Here is a 15202-nt window from a genome sequence, read left to right as displayed (position 1 = left end):
GATCTTTTACCGTTGGCAAATTGGCAATTTCCAAAACCATACAGCAATAAAGTCGGATGTGACTATTATGTGTTTTTAATGTATTTTCTTGTGCTGTAGCCAGGATTGGTATTGATCTTCCTTTATTAAACAACAGCAAAAGTTTCGGCGTTATCGGCTTTGTCAGAGCCTGGAAGAAAACCAAACGCCATCAGCGATTCATCCTCTCAAGCGCCTCATCACCCTATATAAAGCATTCAAATAATAAGTAAACTCAAACAGCAAGCATCAGCTTCTAGTGCTTACCTCATTTACTAGATCTGGTTACGCAGTAGACCACCATGTACCACAACTATGAGTCACTAGGGTTTTTTTATAGAAACTTCACAGCCCGCCCAGTAGATCAAAACCCGCATAGGCCTTGATATGGGGATAGTTCGTTTGTGATCGCAATGCACTCATCCTTCTTGTTCATTTTTGGACTTTTGGCGGTTATCCAAAAGGCCTCTAGCGTTCTGCGTGCTATGATTTCGGACTCGTAGGATAGTATACGAACTTCTACCTCTACTTCGGAATTTGGATGACATATTCTACGGTGTGCTCCGAGTGGGCTGGAGAGTTTAGATTTTGCAACTCCATCTGAATGCTCCTTTACCCTAATACACAGTGGACGTCTCGTTTCCTCTATATAATCGTCACCGCACAACCTGCACGTAGTATGATACATCACTCCTGACACCATGCAATCACCTTCTCTCTCAGAAGGGCAAACCACGTAGCTGGGAGTTGTGCAGAGGTGCGCTGGAGGTATTTCCACAACCCTCACGTCATTCTCTAGACCCGCTTTTCGTAGACATTTCCGTACAGCTCTGCTCTTATTATCAGATATGTAAGGTGGACAGAACGGGATTTTTTCTGGGCCGTCCACTACGTTGGATCTTCTAGAGAGATGTCGTGCTTGTCGAGCAGCGCCATCTCCAGTTGGGTACCTATTGGATATAGGCATTTTATAGGCGAGATTTACAGACCATGTCTTGTCTGTTTTGATAAATGTTTATCTATCTTGCAGCGAAAATTCCATTGCGCTTACTATCGCGCTTGTTTCAAGTGCGCATTATTTCCTAGGATTGTGAAAGCCTTTTTTCGGCAGTGGTCTAGAACTTTTAAATAGATACTTAATGCTATCAATTTTGCCGAGAACGGATACGAGAATTGAACGGCTGTTTCGACCAATAAATCAATGGATCATCACTGGACAAAAACACAACGGATACCAAGGCCTGATGCAGCACTTTTTTCAAAACGATTTCCTTTGTTTGAAATACATCTTTGAAGCAATCTTCAAACTATGTTTCAACTACTAACTGTGCTTTAAATTTTTATCAGTATTTATCGATATGGACTTATAGGAAAGTGTGTAGTTGTGGTTTGTACTCCTGGAACACAGAACCTAGAGCACACTTAATTGGACCGCCTACTTCATGTTCATGGTAAATATTGCATCTTGCAGTGCACTTGCCACATTTTTAAACAGTAAAAAAGCGACGAATGCCGCAAAGGTAGAGAGAGTTGGCAAGATAATAAATTTAGTCCTAATTTTACCAGAAAAAAAAATCCGTCCTTTTCGAGAAAGGCCTCTAAGGATTACTTATGATCGGTACTATCTAATCATCTATAGTGTCAAAGAAAGCGTAAACAATCTGCATAAGAGTTAATGTTGAAGCACAATCAAGTAAACCGTAGGAGGAATAAGTTACACGACTGCTGTTTATCCTTATCGCTGTAACAACTGAGAACAAGCGCATGCAACGAATTTACACTGCTCATATTTTGCATGAAAAACTTCAAATCCCATTTATTTTGCAGCGCGTTCTCTGCGCTTCCAATGATGACAGCCTTAGTCTTTTCTCTAGGTTCGTGCTCATCTAACTTCTTTTTAGCCGGTTATTCACACTTCTTTTGACACACTTGGTCCAACCCCCTGCTAAAATGTTAAAACCCTAGCACAGTTCGTTCACATCGCACAACATTTTGGTGACCGTCAACATCCTCTCCGACTGGGTCAGCCCTAACCCGCGTTATAAAGAACATGAATCCTTCAAATTAAGCAGTACACCTTTCAGAAATGATCCGTGGAATCGTCCTCGTTGCTTACTTGTTCACCCAATTTTTGCTTGCTTCTGCATTCAAATATGAGGATATTCCGGAAGACTATAGAGGTGTGTCGCTGAGCTCTAATATATTTGCTTGACAATTATTCCCGGATTTTCAATCTTTAGAACTCATCCCCCAGGAAGCAAAAGATTTTATGATGAACCTTTCTGATGCCGATAAGACTACATTGAAGGAAGTCTTCAAGGGTGGACCGTACAAGAACGAAGAAGAGGTCCTGAACATCATCCTTGTTTATTCGTTTTATAAAAATAATGAGATTATGTTCAGGCTATTGCTGAGCTCAAAAAGAAGTCAACAGAACTTGGTGAGAGGGCGGAAAAGTTTCACGCTGCGATAAAAGCTAAAGTTACAGCTCTAGGACCTGAGGCGAAAACCTTCGCAGAAAAGGTTCAGAGTTCGGCAGTCGGAGAAGTTTTGAGAAATTCTTAAACCCTTTTTTTCACAGTCTATCGATATTGGACGTAAACTTCGAGCACGGTACTATACTGACAATAAGCCAACAGGGGAGGAATTGAAGGAAAAAACCGCTGAAGTTTTGAAAATGTACAAATCTTTATCCGAGGATGGTAAGGCCGATTTCCAGAAGCAGTTCCCAATTCTCACCAAAGTGTTCACAAGTAAGCGTTGATTTCTCAGTGGTGACCAAGGTTTTTATTGCGTAGATTCTAAAATCTTTCATTTTTACAGGTGAGAAATTAGCAAAATTCGTTGGTGTCGAAAACTAGTCCGACGATTCACTGCAAAATGGGTGTAGATTCTTTATCGTTGTCAAGAACGATACGCAGTAATTTAGTGTCCTTCAGTTGTCATCGTCTCCTATCAATGAATATTTTTCAAGAAACTTTCGTAACAATTTGGTACACACCTACATCATTACAACGAAACTCAGCGCTATTAGTTAGGTTTTCTATCACTTCAAAAAATTCATTCATCTATCATAACTACGTGCTATTCAACTGAGCCTCCCAGACTAGTAGATCAAAAAAAAAAACAGAGGACATCTAAGTCAATTCTTGATACAGTTTAAAGTGTTATTAAAAGAATAAAGTCTAAGGTGTAACAATCCGCCCGGAATCCGGAATTGTTGGCGTTTCTATGAACGCGTGTGTAGGTTATGTATCGAGTTGCGGGGGCCGATGTATCAAGTCAGTGTTTTTATCCTCCCAGACAAGTATGGTACCAATTTATCAATACATGAGGGATGAAAGGCTTGGTTGACACTAGAGCAGTTTCGAACTATCGATCGTGCTCTCACAGCGGACCTTTTACCGACAGCGCTACACTCGCCCAAGTGATTATTAGTATAGTGATGTTGTACATATGAACTGAGTCAGTCTATATTTCATTATACTAGTCCACTTTGGGGGAAATTACAGTACACTTTGCTATGATGTGCCAAGCACCACCGCCAGTCGATGCCTTCGCCGTCCTCTCACACTCGTTTCGCAACGTTTATGCCATAGAAAATAATTCGACAGAGCACTGCGTCCTTGCAAAACATTTAACAACCAAAACACAAAGAAGCACATAAATTATCTCAAATCGTTCCGGAAATAATTCCAAAACTTCTTGATGTATACGACAACTTTGATCCACATATCTGATATCGTCAGATGGCAAATTTTTACTGAAATCTTAAGAAGGCAAAGAAAAAAGTTCCTGTTGAGACGTCATTGTCGATCAACGACCGACCAGGTGATCATTGTCAGGTGAGCCGTAGAAGTATGACGGTAGTGATCAAAGTGAATGCAGTTGGATTTTCTAAGAATCGGACTTTTGTTAGCGAAATTCGTTGAAACATAGCGCTTGTAGCGTAGTAATTAATTCAATACTTCACAAAAATTACTGCACTTCATAAAAAAATAACTTTAGCTAACGGGAGCGTACTGAAAAGTCAGTTATGAGAATAACAGCTAAACTATAAGGAATTAAAAATCTTAAATAAGTGATCTATGAACATTAGAAACATTACATCGATGAAAAAAATTGCACAATTTTTGCAACTATTTCAAGAAGAATGTGATTTATGAGGTGCGTTCCACTTATCAACATATTTTAGATTAAGAAACTGTCTCGCTCAAACACCATGTTTTTGTCCCATACTCGATACAATGCCAGTGGAAAGGTGTTGGAAATTTTTGAATTATGGAACGATTCTTGCGGAGGGACCAAGTCAACCGGAGGAAGTACATGCGTTGGGATGGTCACCAAAGACCTCGAATATAGAGACCTTAGAAAGTCAGTACATTGCAGCAGATCTCTGGTCACCAAAGACTGTGCATTATCGAAGCGCTGCGGCTCTCTAATATGCGAAAAATGTCTGTGTTTATTGTCCAACAATCTCCAAGTCCCCTCTTCTTGAAATCTCGGTATTTGATAGTGTATTTATGTTTTCTCGTTATGCCAACGAGGTTTAGCTGAAACTTTTTTATTGACGTGACGTTTCGACAAACTCGTCTTTTTCAAAGGCCTGAAAATGGTTCGAGGTCTTTGACACCATGTATATCCCATGAAACTCCTCCTCTCTCCTCGCCAACCCTCGATATTGTTCCAAGTACACCACGCAAAACCTTGAAGATTGTCACCAAGGCGAATGAGATCTACGCATTGTGCAGTATCCTTGAGTACTGGTGTCTGGATAACGTTAAGGAACTGCATATGGGGCAATCTTATAGCTCACAGAGTGTTACGAACGGCAAGAAGTCATTGGTAATTGATAAGCACTCATTTTTGTTATCCATGGACGGATTCCTGACGAATTCCTGACGGATTCCTGAGTTTGTCGAAACGTCAGGCCAGTAAAAAAGTTTCACCTAAACCTCGTTGGCATAACAAGAAAACATAAATATGTGTTTACTTATTGATTGATTTGAAAACACCCATAGGGGTACATAAAATAAAAACGAGAAAAAACAGAGCTCGGTAGAAATTCGCATAGAAATCACACAGTAGAGTTAGCCCTCTTTGTATGTGACAGTATCACGTTGAGATCATCGGCTCATTACCGCTCTATTAATCAGATCATTGGTCACATCAGTCGATCTGTGGAACAATTCCGTGGATTGGTTCCCATAAATAAGTGGAGCGGTAATTCTCTTTATTTTTCCTGGAATTTCCCATCCAAAGTCATTGCATTTTACCGGAAAAGATTACAATTTATGTCGGTGCAACCTATCTGGGAACGGCATAAGACAAGAGGAATCCACGATTGACAAAATCAACTAAGGAAAAGAAATCTTCGATATTGAATTTTTTCGAAGAATCGTAGGTGTTTGTGACGTAGTTCTCAAATATCGGGACGGACACGTGGAACATTCCCTAAAAATCCAAGTATAAAAGGCATTAGGTTATGAGAGGCATTATTTTATCCAACGAAACAACATATTACACCCAATAGTACTGAATAAGTAGAAAAATAAACTTCATTACAAACTAAGGTGTAAACAATTGCTTTAGTGGGCAATTTCACAGCTAATCTTCTTCATACGCTTTCATTTCTCATATCTTCTACATGTAAAGAGTTGCATCGTTCGGCTGACTGAACCTTTGCTGGATGTTTCTGTTTTTTTTTGTTGATACTTCGTCACGAACCTTACCTGCTATGATGAGAACCTAGCACTGGTAGTTCTCTTCACTGCTTTTAATCAGGAAATTAAAAATAGTGGATTAGGGAAACGGTGTAATTCATTTTACAGAACACTGTGTTTACTGTAATTTTCTGTATTTTTACTCGGCTTCTTTTTACATTTGCACTGAACCAATGAACTTTATCTTTTCCAGTCGAGAAATCATAGAAATAACGGTAGCACGAAGCATGGTTCCATGCTAAAAGAGCTTCTTTGCTCTCAAAACTGGAAGCCCTGCCAACAATTCTGCTTGTAATTCATAAATATTAATTTTTCACGTTCGAAGTTCATCCAATTGGTCCATCAAGCTTCCTTCTTGGAAATCAGAACCCGTTATGAAAGGTTTTTCGGACGGGACGAGAAGATTTTCAAGAATTTTGCAGAACTGGAGATCTATTTCGGTCACACTAACGGACATGCCGGTTCCAACGCGTTGCAACCTTTGCAGCTGAATAAAAAGGTCCGAATTGTAGAAAAAGTATCGAGAACGAGAGAATGAGACGGTAGGAATTAGATATGAAGTTTTTCTTCCTTCGTAGTTTTTTCAATTGACACAGTTAAATTTTTTTTACTTATTATTTTTGGATATTTGTTACGTGTTGTTCTTCACAAGAGTACAATAATCTTAGAAAGCATAAATCACTACATGTCACAATACATGACCATTGTTCTTCTTCATCATTTGCAGGAGAATTTTCTTGAAATTAACGAGAGAATCCAAAAACCACTTCTTTTTACAAAAACAAAGTTGAGAACAGCGAAGAATCATAGAATAAATTGATAACGAACCAGTTTCCGCGACAGTTAGGTGAGACCCACAAACAAACAATAAATCATATTCGGCGAAGTGTGTATCGAATTTTTGTCGACCTTCAAGATATGAATGATATCATAATATATTGAATCATATCGAAACTAGTTTACATAATTCACAAGAGCATATTTGATTGTTTTTTTTTCGTAGGATGTTCTTTGTTCGCCCATCCACCATTGACGAAGTGTTTCATCTCTTTCAACAACTTTTTCCTCGACAAGAAGAAAACTCTCACATTTTTTGTATCCGTTTCCCCTCGTTCTCGACAATCGGTCGCCTGTTGTTCCCGTCCAATTGCATATATTTGAAGAAGAACGTAAACATTCACAATTTCTTCAAATGTTTTCGTTTCGTGAAGTACTTTGAACTTAATTCCAATGTTTTTTCCGGTGTCAAATGAGGAAAGTCGTCATCGCTTCCTTTTTTGTGCTGCTTACAACCTTTGCTTCTGCGTTCAATGTTACCGATATTCCGCAAGAGTACAGAGGTAGATTTCCGTTATTTTAAAAATAGATCAGATTCGTGTGCATAATTCTTTTTAGATCTAATCCCGAAAGAAGTCCTCGATTTCATAGCTAGCCTTACGGAGTCGGACAAATCAGCACTGAAGGAAATTTACGAGAAATTTGCCACCTATAAGAGCGAAAATGAGGTACAATGCGTAGTTTAACCACGGATTAATCTTGTACGGTAAATTTCCCCTGGGACAAAGAATACCATCTTGAGGTAGATACCGTGTCGAAGGTACAAATTTCTCAAATGTATTGTCATCCAGTACAAATAACTGAACAAGTAGAAAAACCTCATTTTTTGACTTTCTACAACAACTTATTGGCCAAATATTACAACTGTTCCTTTTTTGTTATCACCAGCACATCACATTCTTAAAATCATTAAAGAACTAGTTGTGAGAGCGATTTTTGGAAATACTTTCATAAATCTTACGGTAATTGCACACTACACTGAAATATAGTTTGTTCACAAATGTTCAAAGGTTGTGTAGCTGTGCAACATGGAATTGACGGCTAATTTCCGATAGTGATGTGTGGAGGCGTGTGAAGCAGATTTGTGTGATCTCGTGTATGCAACGATATAACTAGTAACGAACGAACAGGAAGTAGGCGAGCCGCAACGCGCCTACGCTTAGTGCAACTTTTGCTGCTTATCTTGCTGGATTACGGACAATGGATGATGGCCTAGTTGCCCGCTTTCTACCGCGTAATAAGTTGCATTGTTGGGGAGACGGGTTCATGTTCTGCCTTTTCACTCGCATTTTTCCGGATGATTAGATGGAACTGAGCTCACAATTGTAAACTACGTCCTTGCCTCTATCTACTTTTTGAGAGATCCCAACATCTATCGCGTAGAAAGTTTCACTATTGGGCAGATAAGGATTACAGAATATTGTTTAGAACGCGTTATTCTAAGTATTAGAGCAAATTGATTGTGATCACGCGCACATTCGGAAACGATGTCTCTGCCCTCGCCTACTCGCTAACAGATCCCAACTTCATCAACTTCGTGATACGGTGTCTTTAAGTTAAAGGCATCACCCCACGAATCTGAGGTGGTACAGATTTCAGGTGGAGCATTCGTATATGGGACCGTAGATTATTATAGAGAGAAGGGTGATTCCGTCCATTTCTTCCTAATTGCCGTAAAAAACGGCCCGGAAGACTTCGAGCGTTCCGGCGCGCTATTTTCTACAAGGAGTGCGATTGGAGCGCGCCAGCCAGTTTTTTACGGCAGTTAAGAAGAAATGGACGGAATCACCCTCCTCTCCATAATCTACTATGCCGTATACGAATGCTCCGCCTAAAATCCGTAGCACCTCAGATTCCTGGGGTGATGCCTTTAAAAGACGTACTCACAATAGAATCTTTCATGTGAAGTAGTGTAGATTAGAATGAACTATTTGTTTTCTATGGAAATGTAAGCTAACATTGCAAAACACTTCACAATTTAATTGAATTTCATTGAGAAACACGGTAGAGACTGCGAGAGCCATAGTAGGGTCAAAACGTCATGAAGCTCGGTACAGTTCCGTAAGCTGTTGTAATGCTTTCATTTGAAAAAAAGTGCTGAAAATTCCTTGCATGGAACAATTTTTGCAACAACTACACCTTTAAGTTTTCTTTGTGTTCAAAAGGTTGTAACCCTGAAAAGAGCTTCAGCTTAAGCAGTATAGCCTTTATGAAGGGTGCTAGGTTACTAAAACCCTCATGAAATGGGATACTTCGCGGCTCCATCTTCTTTTTTCTAGTAGTAACTTAAGCTTTCATGTCATGGATCCTCAAGAAATTATGCTTGGATTTTAGGACCCCGACTGACATAACTATTCACTTCACTGATAAAATCTCGACTGGTGAATTATCTTCCAGCTTCTCAGATGGGAAAGACAGAAAGACATTATACCGTTAAAGGCATCACCTTACGAAACTGAGGAGGGTGATCCCGTCCACTTCTTCGTAAGTGCCCTAAAAAACGGCCCGGAAGATGCGGCGCGTGCACAGCGCTGGTGCACTCCAATAGAACTCGTTGTAGAAAATAGCGCTCCGGAACGCTCGAAACCGCATTTTCGGGCCGTTTTTTTTACGGCAATTAGGAAGAAGTGTACGGGATCACTCTCCTCCCATAATCTACGACCCCGTATCGGCTTTATCCACCTGAAATCCGCACCACCCCAGATTCGTAGGGTGATGTTTTTAAGGACAGCCTCTGAGCTCTAGGAACGTATAAGCCAAATTACAAGTCGACTAGAGCAGGGTTGAGTCTCCTCTACTATCTTTTACCCTCAAAGGAATCTAGCGAGGACCCTTTCCGGCAAATACTCAATAAATAGAAGAAAACAAAACAAAAAAAAAAAACTTCTATCTCAGTTCTGATCATCGGAAGTACCTTTCCGCCTTGTGGTTACAATGATATCGTTGGGTCGAAACGACCTGAATCTCGGTGCATTTCTGTAAGCGAGCGCGCTCAAAGCGTTGTGCGTAACGGTTAGGATAGAGATGGGACCCTTGCTAGCATAATTCATCGCTGCAGTTCCCGTTGGTCCCACTTTCACCTCATCCGCTGGCTCAACGGCGTACTACACTGAGCTTCACGATCTTTGGACGGAATTATGAGATTAAATCGTAAATTTTGGCATTCTTGACCCGACTGTAGCATGGTTTTTGATACACAGCATGTTCACGTGATCTGTCGGTGTGCACGTGTACGAATGTGCATATACAGTAGCATGCATGCTCGTACGCATTGACAAACCACGGAAAACTCGTCCACCTCGTTCAAATCTAGCGCCTTGTCTCACTTTGGAGTCGTTCACTTAAACGTTGCGCATACTTAAAAGGTGTTTGGTTGGTATTTACATTAATCAAGTTCAGTTTCAACTGAGTATCCGTGAAAATCCCGGTAGGATTTGTTTTCATGGGCACTGCCTCCAACTTACAGTCGGCGTAAGACGTATTGTAACGTGACGCATCCTTGGTGCGGGGATACACTGATTTCTCTCCACAGTATGTTAAAAACTCTATGAACCTCTTTTCTTTGTGATAGGAACAGGACTATATAGTCTAAGACAAGTCAGTTTCTATTACTTTTAGCATTTGCTTTGCTCTTAGGGTCCCTCTAAGACCTCACCTTGTAGGGATTTAATTTGTCCCATTCTTTTGTGTGCTTTTGCCCGATTTTCATCTCTATTAGTCTTCCAGGAGAACATTTTCGGCCTCTTCAGTACGGATCCTGGGGGATTTCCTCAAAGACTACAGTATGCGAGAATTGGACTTCTGTCCCACCTTTTATGCAACTATGCATAATCAATCTGTTTTAGGGCAGATTTTGGGATTTTAAGATGATTCGTATCGCCGTGAATGCCAATCTTGCAAAATTACTTAAAAATATGTAAGTAGGTAAGTAATTGTGTAAATAGAAGTCCTTCCTTCTCCTTCATCCTTAAGAACGAAGATCTTAGTGGCGTTCTAGGAGCAAAGTAAACGATAGAACTAGTGGAAAAGGACTTTGCCAAAAGTATGTAATCCCATTTATGCGCTATTATAAAAAATAGAAAAAAGGAGAAAAACTGTGTAAAGCAAGGAGAAAAGAGGGGGTAGAGGAAGTGTGCAGTTTCACTGAGGATGCATTGCGTCAAACTGTTACACCACTTTTTACCTCGACTCTATTTACGCCCGGATATTACGGATGAATGTGGTGTCAAGACGAGCATTTCAAAAGGTAGACCTCAAGGATTCAAATGTATTTAGAATTAATGTGTTATTTTCATAATATAGGTCTTGGTAAAAAAAAAAATGGATTTCAAATCCAATTTGCAATGGTGATAAATTAAGAAAGAATAAAAAAGGAGGATCCGAAATGCTCCTCTTCTCTACTGTGTTCTTGTTCAAAATTTTACAATAGTTTGCCAATAACTTGCTTTCGAAAGGTAACGGAAGCACTCAACAAAAAATCACCGGGTCTTGCCGAGAAACTCCAGAAGTTCCAAGATTCGATCAGGGTTAAGTTGGACGCACTCGGAGCTGAAGCGAAAACTTTCGCTAAAGAGGTATAAATTTAAGAGTAAAAGAATATTATTTTGAAATCATCTACATCTTGGTAGATATTCGCAAATGCTCGAGATATTCGAGAAGAGTATTTTGCTGGCAGCAGACCTAGCCGTGAACAACTGATGGAGAGAACCCTGAACACAATCAATAAGTACCAAGCTATGTCCGATGCTGGAAAAGCAGATTTTCAAAGACAATTCCCGATATTCGCTAAAGTCTTTTCAAGTAAGCTTAGTTTAATCAGCTTAAAATTTTCATTTAGAATTTTCTAACAAAAAAAAATTGTTTGTGCTAGAATTTTCTAACAAAAAAAAAATTGTTTGTGCTTTTCAGACGAGAAATTAGCAAAATTTCTCGAGAATGAGAAACTCGGCAAAGGCGTGGGTGCAAAGTCGTTGATGAACCATGAAGTATCGTAGAGTGTGCAGAGATTTCTCCGCAATCTTGAAAACTCCGATGTTATTCGAATTATATAATATCATCCGCTTGTCCTATACAATATTCAATAAATCTGATTATTCGACGTTTTAAGTACGAGAAGGAACTATGCATCGTCGAGGATCAGTTCCTGCAACTGCGATCTTCATTTGAAGAAGTCATACCGATATTTGATTAGTGTTATTTGTTTTAATACGTTTTCTCTGCGTATGCGAGTCTGACTGCCACCTGGACGTGGTGGTTTTGCTTCCAGTATATGCAGTCAGCCAATCGATGGTATGCTTTGAAAACGTTTCGTCACCCTGAACTGTTGAACACAGTCGAGTGAACTCAAAAAAGCCGTCCTGTCTAGGGTTAGACGATATCTCAGTTTGTCGTTTGCTGCGCCAGCGGAACTCATCAGATGACCACTAGTATCGGGGACTACACCCGCTACTGCAGTGATGCTAATGAGAAGAAGGTAGGAGGCTGGAATGACTATTGGTGTAAGGATTTGGCTCAACGTCGTCTAGATGCAGCTTTTCACGACAGCAGGATCTCGCTGGAAGTGAACTCTGAACGGAAAGTGTCAACTTACGGAAACCGCTGAAGACAACAATAAGGACCCCTAACATGATGAACTCTATCTCTTGATATCTAAAATTTAAAAAAAAAACTAAAAAAATACACATCGATCGGACGGTTATCGTCGGAATTGTTGCAAACGCAAGGATAGGCCTCGAACAACAGTCTGATGCGCTTGGAAAATACTATTATCTCACGAAGCAAATGTCGGACAACGGTAATCGTCCGGTATCGCCTTTGTGAGCGGACGAATCTCACACTACATTTATGTCGAAGAGGAATCATCGACGCCATATCTCAAGTAGCAAAGGTCAACCCTTTTGACGCCTCGACAGCAGCGCACATGGGAGATGAGAATCCTCAAGTTTCAGCTCGACCATGTTCTGACGAGGAACATTCTTCAGTCGGATATCCGAGAACCTAGAGCTGCTTGGGAAGTCGCATTTGACTCTGACCACAATTCAGTATTTCTCAGCTTCAAGATATGGTTCCACAAGAAGAACCGATGAGTTCCTCCTCAACCGAAAATCGACATGGTAGATCGAAATACGAACAGTGCGGAACGAAACTCTGCCAGTTTGCCTATTCATGTGGGAGTACGAACCAGGAAGAAGCTTCGTGATGCACATTCCTCTACAAAATGCATCCAAGACGTTGCAGGGGAGACGCTCCCAGTTCTTCTTGCCGTCTACGGAGACCAGATGCACGTATAACTCTGCATGTGTAACTCGCAACATTGGCGATTTCAACCAGTGCTGGGGTACCTTTCTCCGTCTGGGATTCGTGGCATAACGAAAATTATCCATATCAACATGCGTCAACGGAAAGATACCTGACTAGTGAACACATGCTATCATAATCCGCTTCTAAGAAGTTATCCGAAACGGACTATTGGAACTATCGAGGAAACTCATGTTGCGTACTAGGTTTCGGAGAATATTATCCCACGCTTTTAAACATAGCGAAGAGAGAACGTGCGACAAGAAAGCTGGTCGATCTACGATCGAAAAGGTGTTCATCTTCGACAAAGGATAAAGGATAAAGTGTCTGGCGTTAATCAAACCGCTTGGGATGGGCCACCACGTTCACTTTAATTCAGAATCGTTTGAGGTTTACGAACGTGTACTGGCCTATACAATGAATTGTGGGGGCTAGCCGAGGTGTCAAGCCAGCGTTTTCATCCTCCCAGACAAGTCTGGTACCACATTATCGACCCCGAAGGAATGAAAGGCTTGGTGAGCACTAAGGCGGATTCGAACCTCCTATCGATCGTACAGGAGCCGAAACTCTAACTGCTACACTACACTTCATCTTCGATAGTGATAGAATTCTGCCAGCGATGTTCAAAACCAAGTCGATTAGCTTTTCTCGCCTTTGAAGGATGCTTTCGACTCTCCTCATCGAGGCCGTCTTCTCAACGCTCTCTGCGTCAATGGGAACACCAGGAAAGTTCATTCGATTGCTTGATGAGAGAATCAATCAACATCAATCAACGATCAATCATCGAAGTTAGTTGAAGCATGTAGACTACGTCTACCTTGATAAGTGCAAGCAGGTTTCTTCGAGATCTCGAACGGCAATCAGGGTGGAGTTCTGTTTCCTGAATTGTATGCTGAAGAACAGCGGCAATTATGAAAAGATATTCAGCAAGACGGACTGAAGGCGCTTCTTCATTTAACTCCTTTACAAAATATCTGTGTTCGACCCTTATGGTTAACGAACTCAAGCTGCACTACACCCACCCCAAGGTGCGAGTATACCTGTCTGCAATTCGCCCCATCAAATGTACGGACTGGAGACATGTGCATCACCGTCTACGGTTGTGGAGAGGCTTGATTGCACGGAAAGGAAGCTACTTAGACGGCTGCTTGGCTACTTTTGGCCCAGGGTGTGCCACAATGAAGTTCTCTACGCTGAAATCGATGTTGCGAATCGTGGAAGATATCAACATTATAAATAAAATCGCCGAAAGTGGCTATAGAAGATCGTCTTCGCTTTCTTGTTCATACAATGAGGTGCCCAGCCAGCAGATTGCTTTGTTCAACGCGTCCTGAGGAATTTGTCGGGTTTCAGCTGGAAAAGAGCACCTGACTAAAACAAAAGTTCTGAACTGAGATGGTAAAAGAGGACCTCTCATTGATAGGCGTCGATTGGCAGTACAGACGATACGTCAGATTTCGCTGGATACGTAATAGCGGCGAAATTTATACAAGCTCTTCAGGCTATCACATAAACAGATATCAGCCGCTGATTAAATTACCTATGCCTACATTTTTTCAAAACAGCGAGTAGGGTTACTTACGCATAGAAGCTGTGCACTTTCGTGGACCACTTCTCGCAGCAATGATCTTCCTTTTGGGAACCCTAGGATTCAACCACTGTTAGAGCTTATGATCAACCTTAAGTTTATCCTGTGGATTAAGCATAGCCTGGTAGTAACTTGTCTTGTGCAGTAGGAAATAACAATTTTAAGTGGAAATTTAGCTAAAATCAAGAATCGGTGACAGGAGAAAGTATAGATTTTCCCTTCAACATATTCATAATCCTAGCTGTAGTTCCATCAGAAATAGCCAGTTTAGTTCTTAACTATTTATTCCCAAGCACGGCTAAGAAACAATTTAACGAAAACCAATAAACATCATCTACACCTCATTGTATCAATGTACGTTATGACAAAAAAAAACACGAATTCATGCTACGCTTACGAAGTTGTTATTCTGGTCACATTTCTAGGATACGTTACACTTTTGCGTTCAATACAAGCACTGATATTCAACTCTAGAACTCATAAAAATACACAAATCCTTATAGAAATTGACTATTGTGCCAATAGAAAAGAAAAATAGAAGAAAAGACAGCACAACACTTTTTTCTAATAAATAAATGAAAGTGAGTAGATTTTTTACGAGGTAAGATTACGAGGTAATCACTAGTTGCCAAAAAGGAGAAAATACCATGAGGTGTATGTACCTACACAATCGTAAAGGAATTCTGAGCGTTTTTGAGCTTACTAAATTACAATCTAATCGATTAAGGATTGATGGTTA

General features: G+C 40.5%; 3 protein-coding genes across 4 annotated transcripts; 2 read left to right on the top strand and 1 right to left on the bottom strand.

Moving 5' to 3' along the window:
- Positions 1-382: 382 nt before the first annotated feature.
- Positions 383-985, bottom strand: RB195_011851 (uncharacterized protein; the record flags this gene model as incomplete). The annotated part of the gene is made up of 1 exon (XM_064193435.1): positions 383-985. The coding sequence occupies one exon, from the start codon at positions 983-985 to the stop codon at positions 383-385; it is 603 nt and encodes a 200-aa protein (XP_064051018.1).
- Positions 986-1864: 879 nt separating this feature from the next.
- RB195_011850 (uncharacterized protein) lies at positions 1865-2879 on the top strand (the record flags this gene model as incomplete). 2 transcript variants are annotated; one of them, XM_064193434.1, is made up of 7 exons in its annotated part: positions 1865-1892; positions 1984-2040; positions 2103-2198; positions 2259-2365; positions 2422-2541; positions 2600-2771; positions 2842-2879. In XM_064193434.1, 7 exons carry the CDS (start codon positions 1865-1867, stop codon positions 2877-2879), a joined length of 618 nt encoding a protein of 205 aa, XP_064051017.1. The 2 variants fall into 2 exon arrangements, with proteins under 2 accessions (XP_064051017.1, XP_013293706.2); XM_013438252.2 differs by lacking the exons at positions 1865-1892; positions 1984-2040 and having other exon boundaries at positions 2105-2198.
- Positions 2880-6990: 4111 nt separating this feature from the next.
- RB195_011849 (uncharacterized protein) lies at positions 6991-11572 on the top strand (the record flags this gene model as incomplete). Its single annotated transcript, XM_013438251.2, has 5 exons — positions 6991-7081; positions 7137-7246; positions 11033-11152; positions 11207-11378; positions 11487-11572. The coding sequence occupies 5 exons, from the start codon at positions 6991-6993 to the stop codon at positions 11570-11572; spliced, it is 579 nt and encodes a 192-aa protein (XP_013293705.2).
- Positions 11573-15202: the final 3630 nt, after the last annotated feature.

Source organism: Necator americanus, chromosome III, assembly GCF_031761385.1.
Source record: "Necator americanus strain Aroian chromosome III, whole genome shotgun sequence".
Taxonomy (NCBI): Eukaryota; Metazoa; Nematoda; class Chromadorea; order Rhabditida; family Ancylostomatidae; genus Necator; species Necator americanus.
Note: the sequence above shows the minus strand (reverse complement) of the source record. Positions and strands in the feature narration are given on the sequence as shown.